Source organism: Protopterus annectens, chromosome 8.part1 (assembly GCF_019279795.1).
Source record: "Protopterus annectens isolate FY-2018-M chromosome 8.part1, PAN1.0, whole genome shotgun sequence".
Classification (NCBI taxonomy): domain Eukaryota; kingdom Metazoa; phylum Chordata; order Ceratodontiformes; family Protopteridae; genus Protopterus; species Protopterus annectens.
In genome coordinates this window covers 351,745,995-351,758,651 of record NC_056742.1, presented here as the reverse complement: position 1 = coordinate 351,758,651, position 12,657 = coordinate 351,745,995, and the positions used below count along the sequence as shown (strand labels likewise).

Below are 12,657 nucleotides of genomic sequence, written 5' to 3'. Positions count from 1 at the left end.
GTAGAACAAAAGGGCAAGAAAAAAGTCATATGGAGCAGAGGATAATTTGTTGTTAAACAAAGTTATAGTGGAGAACTGTAAGAAGGGGAAGAATCTAAGTATGGCATGGATTGACTACAAAAAAGCATTTGATAGTATCCCACATTCATGGATAAAAGAGTGCTTAAAAATGTATATGATACACTCTACACTGATTGACTACATTACAGTAACCATGAAACAGTGGCAGACCACTTTGCAATTAAGCCATGATAAAGGACAGATTATTATCCCAGGGATAAAAATCCAAAGGGGGATATTCCAGGGTGACTTTGTCACCATTGCTATTCTGCCTTGCCCTTAATCCATTAAGCTGTTTACTTAGCAGCTTAAGCCATGGCTACAATTTGGCTCCTAGAAAAAACAAAGTCTACTAACTTCTCATCTTCTCTTTGTCAATGACTTAAAATTGTATACCTCATCAGATGAGGAACTGAAAGCACAGTTGCAGGTTGTCAAAACTTTTTCAGATGATATTGAAATGTCATTTGGTCTTGGTAAATGTGCAAAAGCAACCTTTAAAAAAAGAAAGCTGCAGCACCAGGAAAACTTCAGTTTGGGACAAGAATGTGATATAAAAGAACTTGAGCAAGAGGGAGTGTATAAATACTTGGGAATTGATGAAGGATCAGCACTAAAACATGAACAAATGTAAATAAAACTCAGCAGGGAGTACTTTAGAAGACTTAACTTAATCCTAAAAACAGAATTGATATCTAGGAACAAGATCCAAGCTATAAATCAATTTGCTCTTCCTGTCCTAACTTATAGTTTTGGAGTGACTGACTGGCCCCAAAAAGTGTTGGATAGACTGGATATTAAAACAAGAAGAATGCTTTGTGCTTACCAAATGATTTATAAAAATCAGTGTATACCAAGATTATATATTCCCCATTCCGAAGGAGGGATGGGCCTCCTAGAAACTGATTACATGTATAGATCTGCAATTGTGGGACTCCACACATATCTACTGCCCTCACAAGATCCAAATGTAGTGAATGTTTTGAAACATAAGGAGAATAAATCTAAGAAAACATCTCTGCTTAATTTAGCAAAAGCATATCAATGTCAAGCAGGACCGGAAATCAAACCAGAAGTGGATAAAAACCAGGCAGCAACTGAATGTGCTAAAAAACAAAAGAAAGAATATAAGGTAAAGGATCAGATGAGAAGGCAAGAAATGTGGAAAAAACATAAATATAGTTGCAAGTATAGAAAACTTCTGGAAGAGCCTGATGTTGATCAAGAGTAAACAGAGGAATGGTAAAGGAGAGGTGAATTCACATCAAGAAATGAAAGGTTAATATTGGCAGCCCAAGATAGTGGGGTACGTACACGCTGGTTTACAAAGTCCATTGAACATGTGGGAGAAACAGACATATGTAGGTTTTGTAAAACCGAATTGGAAACAGTCACGCACCTCGTTGCTGGTTGCAATGCACTAATGGCAGAGGGACTATATACTGAAAGGCATAATAATGTGGCAAGACTGTTACACTGGAGATTGTGCAAATATTATGGTATCGAAGTGGCTGAAAAACACTGGAAATGTGAGCCACAAAGAATCATAGAAAATGATGAAGTTTATATCACATGGGGATCACCCAATACCAACAATTCAAAAGACAGATGCTAGAAAACCAGATATAGTGGTCCAAGAAAAGAAGACCAAAGTAGCATTGATCATTGAAATAGCCACACCTAGTGACTACAGTGTCTTGTGTACAGAGAGACACAAAGTCATAAAATACCTTGATCTGCAGGCAGAAACGAGAGCCATGTGGAAGAAAGATTCCCAGACAGTTCCAGTAGTAGTAGGAGCAACTGGTCTTATAAAAAATAATTTACAATTGTATTTAGATAGGTTACCAATTTATGTAACACCGTATGAATTGCAGAAGGAGTCATTACACATTGCAGGTGTTGCAAAGAGCACTTTTGGCTTACATCAAAGAGTGAAACAATACTAATTTCAGGAACGTTAATCATACTTTGACTTAGGAATGGGGTCCATTCCCATCATGGTATTAGAAACCTAAAAGACTTGGAGAAATTAAAAGACAGAAGTGTCATTGGACAGAAGTACCCCATTGGGGAACTTTTTCTTTCCTTTCTCATGTCAGATAAAGTCAATAACTGTCTCCATTGTGGAAAGCAGATCCCACACAGAGACTTTCAGTCCTTTTGTGTTACTTGCCCAGGCTCCGATCACAATGTTGCTGTCACTTTTGTGCATGTTTTAAGACTAACAGGGGTAGGGCTGAATTTCTTGCAAAGTTTCTTAGCCAACAGTCTGTTCAACCATTGTTTATGGCATCTGTCATACCAGATTTGATCAACCTAAGTGCAAGAAAGATAATAAACAAAAGCATAGGCCTTCGGACAACAATCCATCTCTGCCTGACTCTCCTTCCAGGCTTGCAATTCGTGAACAAGCTGAGGCACCTATGCAGCCCCCTTCACTTCCAGAATCGATGACTCAACCCTGTGTAGAGACCTTTTTGAGTCTGACATGCCATCTCTCCCATCCACTTCTATGCAAGCCTTTGACAATGGCTAATCGGTTGGGTCCAGGACTGTTCAGCAGGCCTTGGCTTCTGAAGAGCATGGACCACCTAGAGACTCAGCAGTGAGGCCTTGGCCCAGTATGGCTCCAGTGCATTTTCAGCATCCTTGAGAGACAGGCATGAGGGTGATGGACACTCCTAGGCTTAAGACCATAGGCACTCCTAGGAGGCCTGCTGTACCTAGGCCTGCAGTTAGGCCTTCTGACTCAGCTCCACAGGGTTCTGAGCAGGACTTTATCCAACTGACAGATGATGTTCTTTCTGTTGTCAAGTATAGACAAACTGTTGCCACTGGAAAAAGAAAAGGGATGAACCTTCAGAAATTTATCAGGATTGCCCCCATGTCTGGGGAGGACTCAGATGACTCTGAATCTGAAGAGGGTCCTTCTTACACTTCCTATGAGGATTCTGACTTTGAAGAGAGATTCTCCCTTCTGCCTCCCCACCAGAGTATTTCACCTTTGGGGAGTCCCTCCATGCCATGAGACAGCATTTCCAATGGGAGGCTCAGGATTACCCACAGGCTAAGAAGAGGGTTAGGGAGTTCCTAGACTTACCACAATATAAGCCTTTGGCTATCCCTCCAGTTCTAGAAGTAGTAGATGATGTGTTCCAGGAATCTTCTCTTAAGCCTGCCCATGTGCAAGACTCCCATAAATCTCTCTACAAAACCCCTGTGCTAAACACTGGTCCTTTCCCTCCCTACTTGGAAGTAGCCAGAGAAAACCTCAAAGGGAAAAACCACATAGGCAGAGGCAACTCCTGCAAAAAGGCAGACAGTGGACCTCAAAAACCTCAAGACATGGAGGTTCTAGACCCCAAGCCAATTCCAGAGACACACAGTGACTCAGCCACCCCACCTTCACCCCCCCACCCCAATGCTAGGTGGAAGGCTTTCTCTTTTCTATCATACCTTCATCCTGATTATCTCAAACAAGTGGGTTCTAGGCATTATTGCAAATGGCAACAAGCTCACTTTGAGAGTACAATTAAAACCCTCAGGTTTTCCAGACGTCCCCCTAAATCAAATGACAGAGGTCCTGGTTCAAATTCAAAATCTTTGTGTGCAAGGAGCAGTATAGCCAGTCCCACCTCCTCGCCAAGGAATAGGATTCTATTCCAGACTCTTCTTGGTCCCCAGAAAAGAAGTCTGTTGGTGCCCTATCCTGGACCTGTCAAAACTCAACCAGTTTCTCTTGGTTCCCAAATTCAAAATGTTAACTCTTCAAAAGCTTCTTCCTATGCTGTACCCACAGGCCTTCATAGTCTCTCTAGACCTAAAGGATGCCGACCTTCACATTCCTATACAGGAAGGAATCCCAGAGAAAGTTCCTTCACTTCAGAGCAGGGTCCAGTCATTATCAATTTTCTGCTCTGCCCTTTGGCTTGTCTACTGCACCAAGAGTTTTCACAAAGTACGTGGCTCCAGTAATTACTTTCTGCAGGACCAAGGGAATACAGCTCTATCCCTACCTGGACGACTGCCTTATACAGTCAGCAGATCCCACCAAACTACTCCAGGATCTCAAATTCACCCAGAACCTCCTATCTTCTTTGGGATTCACATTGAACCTCCAGAAGGCCATCACATCACCTACTCAAATGATTGTTTTTTCCTGGGGGCCCTCCTGGACACCACTCTCCAGAAGGCTTTCCTCCTCCCAGAAAAAGTGTCCTTCCTAACAGATTACTTTTAAAGGATCCTAATGAAGGATCAGAGTTCAGCAAGGGGATTCTTAAGAGCTCTGGGGTATGTGGCTTCATGCATCCTCATGATCTCCCATGTCACCTTGTCAAACTGCATGTGAGGAAGCTGCAGTGGTACCTTAGGATCATATGATGCCAGAACTCCCAACCACTAGAGACAGAGATTCCCCTCATTCCTTGCCTCAAACTGAAGTTTACATAATGGGCACAGACATGTGCCTGCAACCCAGGTCTCCCTTGCAACAGATGCCTCAGAGACAGCCTGAGGGGGGGCTCACTTCTACAACCTACAAACCCAGGGAAAGTGGGAAATCAACATCAGAAACAACCACATCAACTGGAAAGAACTCATGGTGGTAGAAAAAGGCCTAATAGCCTTCAAAGAAAAAAGGATGCCAGGTGTCCTGCTAGTGAAGGCAAACAACACCACAATAATTTGGTACATCAGCAGACAGGGAGGAATACATTCCTACCCCCTTGTGCCATTTAGCAATGTGAATCTGGGAAACAGCACACTCTCTGGGACTGCATCTCATGGCACAGTGCCTTCCAGGAGTTCCAAATGTTCTACCAGACTGCCTCAGCATGAATCTTATGGACCCTCATGAGTGGCACCTGCACCTGGAGATTTTCAAGACCATAACCCAGTTCTGGGGGGGGATCCCTCAAGTGGATCTCTTTGCATTCAAACAGAACACCAATTGCAGAGATTCTGCACCAGGATCAAAGAAGACTTAGCCTGGAAAACAGATGTCTTCTCCTTCCCATGGATCCAACTATTCATTTATGCATCCCCCCATACCTCTAATTCCTTGGGTCCTGCTCAAGATAAGGGAGTCAGGCCTAAGAGCAATACTCGATAGCCCCAGACTGGCCCAGACAGCATTAGTACCCTGTCCTAAAACAGCTCTCCTACCAGGCACAGTGGTTGCTGCCTCAAAGAGTGGACATCCTCAGTCAAAACAAGGGAAGGATTGTTCATCCCAACCTGTCAGCCCTCAGCTTGGCAGCATGGATGATCCCACAATGGCCTACACAGGTCACCCTAAGTAAATTGGTGCTAGACATCCTCAAGGAATCCAGAAGACCTATTACTAGGAAATCTTACAAACCCAAGTGGAAAAGGTAATCTATTTGATCCAAATACCACCAGCTAGAGCCACAGTCAGTTCACATTACCAACATCCTGGAATTACCTGACTTCACTGCTAAATCAGGGACTTCCCTACTCTTCAATTAAAATCCATGTTTCTTCCATTTCTGCTTATGTGCCTTCACACACTCCTATCTTTTCCCACCCACTTGTATGACAATTTTTCAGGGGGGGGCATACACATTAGGCCTCCCAGAAGGAAACCACTACCTCCATGGGACCTGAACTTTGTTCTAGAAACATTAACTTTGCCTCCCTTTGAACCAGCAGTATCTGATGACCTCATGTTTCTGACTTGGAAACCAGTTACACTGCTAGATATCACCTCAGTTAAGAGGGTTCCTGAACTGCAGGCCCTCATGTCAGTCAAAGCCTTTCTTATTTTTCACAAGGATAGAGTTTGTCTTTGAACTAACCCATTCTTCATGCCCAAGGTAATCTCTGACACTGTCCTGAATTAGGCCATCCATCTACCAACCCTCTTCACCAACCCTCATAATAAAGGGGAGATAATTCTTCATTCCTTGGATGTTCACAGGCAGCTAAGTTTTTACTTAGATAGGACAAAAGCTTTGAGAAAAACTGAACGGCTTTTCATTACCTTTGCCCCTGGTGCAGAAGGCAAACCAGCTTCCAAGAAAACTATTTCCAAATGGATCTCCCATGATATCTCCTTTTGTTATAGCTTTCATGGCAAGGTGTACCCCCAGATGGGATTAGATCTCACTCCACCAGGGCGACTGCTACTTCTGCTGCCTTCATCAAGGGGGTTTCTACCAAGGACATTTTAGAGGCAGCCACCTGCTTCTCTGTGCATACCTTCACCAAACACTACCAGTTGGCATCCTTTTCGTAGTCTAGAGCAGGGTCTGCAACTACTATCCTGCAGGGCATCCTCTCTTTGCCCTAGCATTTATTTTATTTTATTTTATTTATTTAGTTTACATTTGTTTACCAAGAAAGTCCGACTGGAACAAGATCCATTTACAGTGGAGGCCCGGTAAGAAAAGCTCCATAACATAACAGTACAAATACAACAAATGACAAAAAAAAATTCTGTACAGAGGCATATATACAATCAGAGCTTCATGTCTTTATATGACAACACATAATCCATGAATGACAGAAAATTTCTATAGAGTGGCATATATATACAATCAAGGAGATTTTTTTGTACCTTAGTTTGATTTGAGCAAGCTTGGTATATAGATAGCAAAACTTTGAATTCCCTATTGGTAGTACAAAGCATAAAAATGAAGGAATGGAATCTGGAAAATAATGCTATTCGGGAGATATGTCATAGCGTGAGAAATAGTTTGTAGGATAGTAGTTCCTGATAGGGAGTATTTGAGTAGTACAGAATAGCTGAGGTAAGCAGTGAGGAGATGAGGTGTGGCAAGTTAGGAGGAGAGCAGAAAAGATTTTATGTGATACAGGGACAGTGCCATGATTGCAAGAGGTGTGACCTTAGTTGTTGTTTGTCTTTCGGCATTTTCCCAGTTAGGGGCCACCACAGCGGAACTCTGGTCCGCTAATGATTGGCAGTAGATTTTCACGAACGCCGAGGTGCCAGCTTGACGTCCAACCTTCAATGAAGGCATGCCCATTTACGCATGTCTTTCGAATGCCCACCCAACCGTGGGGAGGACATGCAGACTCCACACATAAGGCACTCCCCGCACTCCAGCCGAGAATTGAACGGGAGAACCTCTTGCTGTGAGGCAACAATGCTACCACTGCACCACCGCGGAATAGGTGTAACCTTAGTGATGTCTTGAAAAGTGAGCATCCTTCCACCCTCCTTTCTGCTTTGGGAATTTTTCCAATACACAGGACTGCAACAGTGAAACATGAAGAACATAGTACAGTTGTGTACACTTGCCGTAAATGTAGATGTTTGCATGTATTCACTGTTGCAGTCTTCTTTTCCACCCTCCTACCCCCTTAGCCTATTTATAGGTGTCTTCTGACTGTGCATCTTAGCCAAGGGAACCCTTTCTTGGCCTCTTCTCCTCTTCCAGGCTATCCTTTGGGATACCTCCAGTCTTCTCAGGGCTCCTCTTATTTGGCGGGCAGTAAAATACTGGTGTTTTGATGCAGGCTGGCTATCTTTATACCTGAGCATACTGAAGTCGGTCTGGGTGTCCACCAGCCTGGGAGCCGGAAAGATATTTCTCTGTTAGTTGGGCCAACCAAGGGCTTTCAGGGCAGGAAATCCCAATAATCAGGACTGCAACAGTGAATGCACTCGGACATCTACATTTATGGTAAGCGTACACAACTGTACGTTTTGCTTATTTTAAGCACACCCATATATATATATATATATATTTATATATATATATATATATATATATATATATATATCAATTTATAATGTCTATATTACAGTGTCAGATTTCAGTAATTCCACTTTGCAATACAACAAAACATAGAATATACCTCCCTACTTTAATATACCAATGTCAAGTTCACACAGTAGTGGTGATAAAGACAATGTCCTGTAACCCACTAAGTGTGACCTTGCACAGACAACCCACTGTGCTACAAACCAGAAACAGTGTAAATGAATCTAAAGGAAAGAGTAAAAAACACAGCAATGAAAGTGAATTATAAAGAACACACACACATTTTCACTGCTAAAAACATAGATGTGTTAAATGAATCTAACATAATTTTTTTTACTCTTCTAAACAAAAAGAAACATGCAGCACAGAATATCTGCATCAGTCAAATCTACCAAAGCAGAGGTTTAACAATGTGCATCTCCACATTATAAATGGAACCCGCTATTGATCTCTCTCTATTTATGCATATGTATATAAGAGAGACAGAGAGAGAGACACACACACACACACACACATATGCATAGACACATGCACACACAGCTGTCTATCTATAGATAGACAGATATGACAGGAGATGAAACCTACTAACATGAAACATTGCCACCAGTTATAGGTAAAATCATATCATCACTGTTGGAGAGAATTTTATAATTTCTAAAAGGTTTCACATCAGAATGGTGATATCACACAAATCCAACAGAGATCCAAATTAAACAGAAGATAAAAAATGTACTTTTCTCTTTCTATATTTTAATAGCAAATTCTTTACAGGTAAAGCATTCATACACTGACCTACTGAACATTAGAGAGACATCTCTGTCTTCACATGGCATATCTACAGTCATTTGTTATAATCATTAACAAAGATCTTGTTTGCACATTTTATCAGTTTGATAGTATCTCATCAGTTATATTCATTTGTGAAATAAGCTATGACAACACTCTCATAACTTCTTATTCTTCTTTTGGCTTTTCCTGGTTAGGGGTCGCCACAGCGGAACTCCAGTCCACTAATGATTGGCAGTATATTTTTACGGTGCCGAGGTGCCAGCTTGACGTCCAGCCTTCAACTAAGGTACGCCCATTCTACACATGTCTTTCGAATGCCACTCGACCATGGGGAGGACATGCAAACTCCACACAGAAGGCACTCCAGCTGAGAATCGAACGGGAGAACCTCTTGCTATGAGGCAACAACGCTACCGCTGCACCACCGTGGCTATCAAAGCTTTTAAAAAAATATTTCCAGATTAATTAATTACTGAGACAGTGATTACAAACTATCAAATTCTAGTATAAAATAAGCTTCCTTCCTTTGTAATTAGCAAGCCTATTGAAGGTATCCCAGAATAAACACTAAACTGAAAATATTTGTTACTAAAAATAAATCAGTTTAAAATGTTGATCAGCTTGACTTATTAGCACAGATTTCCTTCTGTCATTTATATGCATGATAACATGAAAATTAAATTCCTCATTGATTTACAAACAGAAAATATACAGGGAAAGCATGAACAATTCAACAAATAAATAGCCAATGAATTACAATCAAAACTAGATTTAAATCTGAAAGCTCTTCCATATACTGATACTTCTTTTCCCTGACAAAATATAAAAGCATTGAAATTTCTTTACAAACACATCTTCCGGAAGTATTGACCTCCACTATGGTTTTAACTGCAGCTGAGACAAGCCAGTATGATCAGGTGTAGTACAAAAAAAAGTTGATATCTAGGGAAGGACTTAACCTTTTGTCAGTAAAACAGGTACATTTTTCTGCAGTGTCCTCTACCATTCTAAGTATGAGGCACACAGCGTGTTACAAAATATATCATTTTTGTATAAGTCTGTTGTATTAAAGTAATAATCTGAGCTCTTTCTAGGGCTTGTAAATAATTCCTTTAATTGAAATTTAGTTGTTAATTTCATTGGCAACATGAAAAAAAATCCCTAACTGCTACATAATCTTTTAGTTAATATGTATCCTGCATAGGGGAGAGCTTTTTTAAGACAAAACAAACAATGTTTAGTAAGAAAAGCATTTAACACTGTGCGCTTGTCATTTGCATAAAAATAGTATCCTTTACTTCAGGTAACAAATTTAAATAATTCTCTTTTGAAGAGTCAATTTGCATGGTAAAACTTCAAAACTGTTTTGTCCCTGTGTAAATGATTCAGCTCCTTGGCATAGTAACAAAATATAAAAAGGGTACAATTCAATCTACTGAAAATAAGTAATTACTGCTTTTTGAATGAAAAAAAAATCATGAGTGTAACTCTGTTTCACATAACATATATAGAAGTTAGCATGCATGAGGCATACTTCACCCTGAAACCTTTCATCACCAAAATGCGAAGCACTATTGCCCATAATGTGGCCAATGTAGCCAAATCGGTAAAACGTGGAACACTTTCTAGCAACTATCAGTTAGGATGCTCAGAGGATTGCTAAATGTGTTACTTTTTATACCTATAAAAATGTATTCTCATGAGCTAACATGATTCAGTGTTATTTACTGTACATTCTTAACAGTGAATTGGTGATGGCCATTTCTTTCAGCGTGGAACTGTGAGGAACATGGGACTTTTTAGACACAAAATGAGGAATGTTCCTCATAATGACTTACTCTTGAGAGGTATCCACCCTGTTGGTTGTTCCATGAAGCTGATAATAAAATTTGCCATTTAACTCAAAGTAAATAAGGGCTCAACAGTTGTTTAGCACCATGCAATTTTTCATTACTAGGCAAAAATAGCTCACATCATTTAGCCCCTTCTTATGATGGTATAAAAGGAATCTGTATTTATAACTAAAACTGAAATTATGGTCTGTAGCTAAAATTCTTAGTTTGATAACTAATGAGAAATAGTCTTTAAAAATTAGCATAAAGTAAGTACATAGTTATATGATGAGCAATGCAATAAACCCTCAACATTTTCAGAAAGAGAATAAACATAAAATAATATGCCTTAGTGGTGGTGAAGTGCTGTAATTATGGGAAACTGTAAAAGAGGGGTGTCCTGGCATCCCTTATTACCAGTTTACTTATGTCATCTGCCCTTTAACCAATCCTCATCTTAGTCTTTAAGGTTAGGAACTGGATTTTTCTTTTTAAGTTTACTGCAGTTTTAATTCCATGACCATTAGAATGCATTTCCACTTGGTAAAGTGATAGTGGTGTATCGAGAAAATGTATGAAATGCATTCCCTTTTATGTTATCTTAAACCATACCCTACTGACCCAAACGATTGTCTGTACTAAGCATTCAAGACATGGATGTCAAGAACTTTACCTCGTATACTAACAAGTGGGTAAATGCAGAGCTTGTTAGTATAGGAGATACATTTATTGATATCAAAAGGATTATCCACATCGTCAGCCTAAATAAGCAAGTGTTCAGACAACAATGTCCAGCCCATACTTGATGCAATAATCGTTCATTTGACAAAAAGACAAAGTAGATCTTATTTTTGATAATACCACATAGTATTATTTAGTAACAATTACTAGTAAAAGTTATTGTTTACTAAACAGCAACGTTACTTAATCTTTTGTTTTGTCCTACCTACAGAAAATTCAACTGAAGAAGAAAAATCATTCAGCAAAATGATTATGAAATATTGGAGTAACTTTGCATATACTGGGTAAGATCTTTTTACTGCCAACATTTATAACACTGATGGCACTTTATCAAAAGACTGACTTTTATTTAAAATTACATCAGATGGAGTTGATTAGAACTGTATTTTGGTACATTTAAGACCGCTGAGTTTAGACTTAATAGAGTTTATAAGCCCATTTTATTTTTTCAAATTTAAAATGGCAGTATATTCTTCCTTGCAGATCCCCTAATGGAGAAGGTCTCTTACACTGGCCAGCATATGATTCCAGAGAGGAGTACATGCAGCTAAACATAAAGCCAAGCAGAGCAGCACACTTTAAGGAGAAAAGAGTGGCATTCTGGACGGAGGCATTCCCTGAAAAAGTAAAGGAAATATCTGAAAGAAAGAATGAACGTTCTGAATTGTAATTTAAAAAAAATCGTTCTGCATTTACTCCAAAAATGTATTAAAATCAAGCCATGAAGAACAAAGCAAATTATGTCAGGACTTCTAGAACACCTCTCTTTATACAACTTTAGTGCCTTGTAGGTATGGAAATATATTTTATAATCTGTAACAATGCATTTTTTTAGGAAACAGAGACATTCTCAACAAAGATTGATAAAGTAACACCATAAAACAGTGAATATTTTGGCTTACAAATTTATTAAAATATTGACTATTCTAATGAAAGATGTATGCTACAACAATGGTACATGGAAAATGTTAGGTTACATTTTCTAGATTATGTAAGAGCTGTATTCCTCATAACTATTTTACACATAAGATTATTATCATATAACTGAAGGCCTTTCTTCATTCTGTTACAAATATGAACTTGTAACTTATAATTCATCTTCCAGTTGTAGTTGTGCACTAACACATCCTGCTCCAATCAATTAAAATACAGATTGTTATAGTGAAAATATATGCTACCAAAATGGCAGATGAAAAATGTTAAAGTTTTTTAGATCACCTTTCTGTACAGCATCTTTTTTAGTGAAGCACTTATGAATTATACTCCTCCATCTCATACCCATTTTACATGTAAGCCATAACTAATTAAGATTCTTATCACATAACTGTAGGACTTCCTTCTGCTATAAATATGAACCTGTAACTTACTATCCTCTTCCAGTTGTAGTAGTACACTAACACATCCTCTTCCAATCAACAACCCTACCAACTCCACTCCTCACAAACTCTTCCTTTACTTTAAATGATTCTTTCATCCCTTTC

At 39.4% G+C, this 12,657-nt stretch overlaps 1 protein-coding gene across 1 annotated transcript in view; it reads left to right on the top strand.

Moving 5' to 3' along the window:
- LOC122810349 (carboxylesterase 5A-like) overlaps positions 1–12,317 on the top strand; it is a 325,740-nt gene extending 313,423 nt beyond the window's left edge. Inside the window, exons 12-13 of the mRNA XM_044081930.1 lie at positions 11,388–11,460; positions 11,660–12,317. Coding sequence (XP_043937865.1) covers positions 11,388–11,460; positions 11,660–11,846 — 260 coding nt within the window. The 3' untranslated portion in view covers positions 11,847–12,317. The remainder of the gene's footprint in view (positions 1–11,387; positions 11,461–11,659) is intronic.
- Positions 12,318–12,657: the final 340 nt, after the last annotated feature.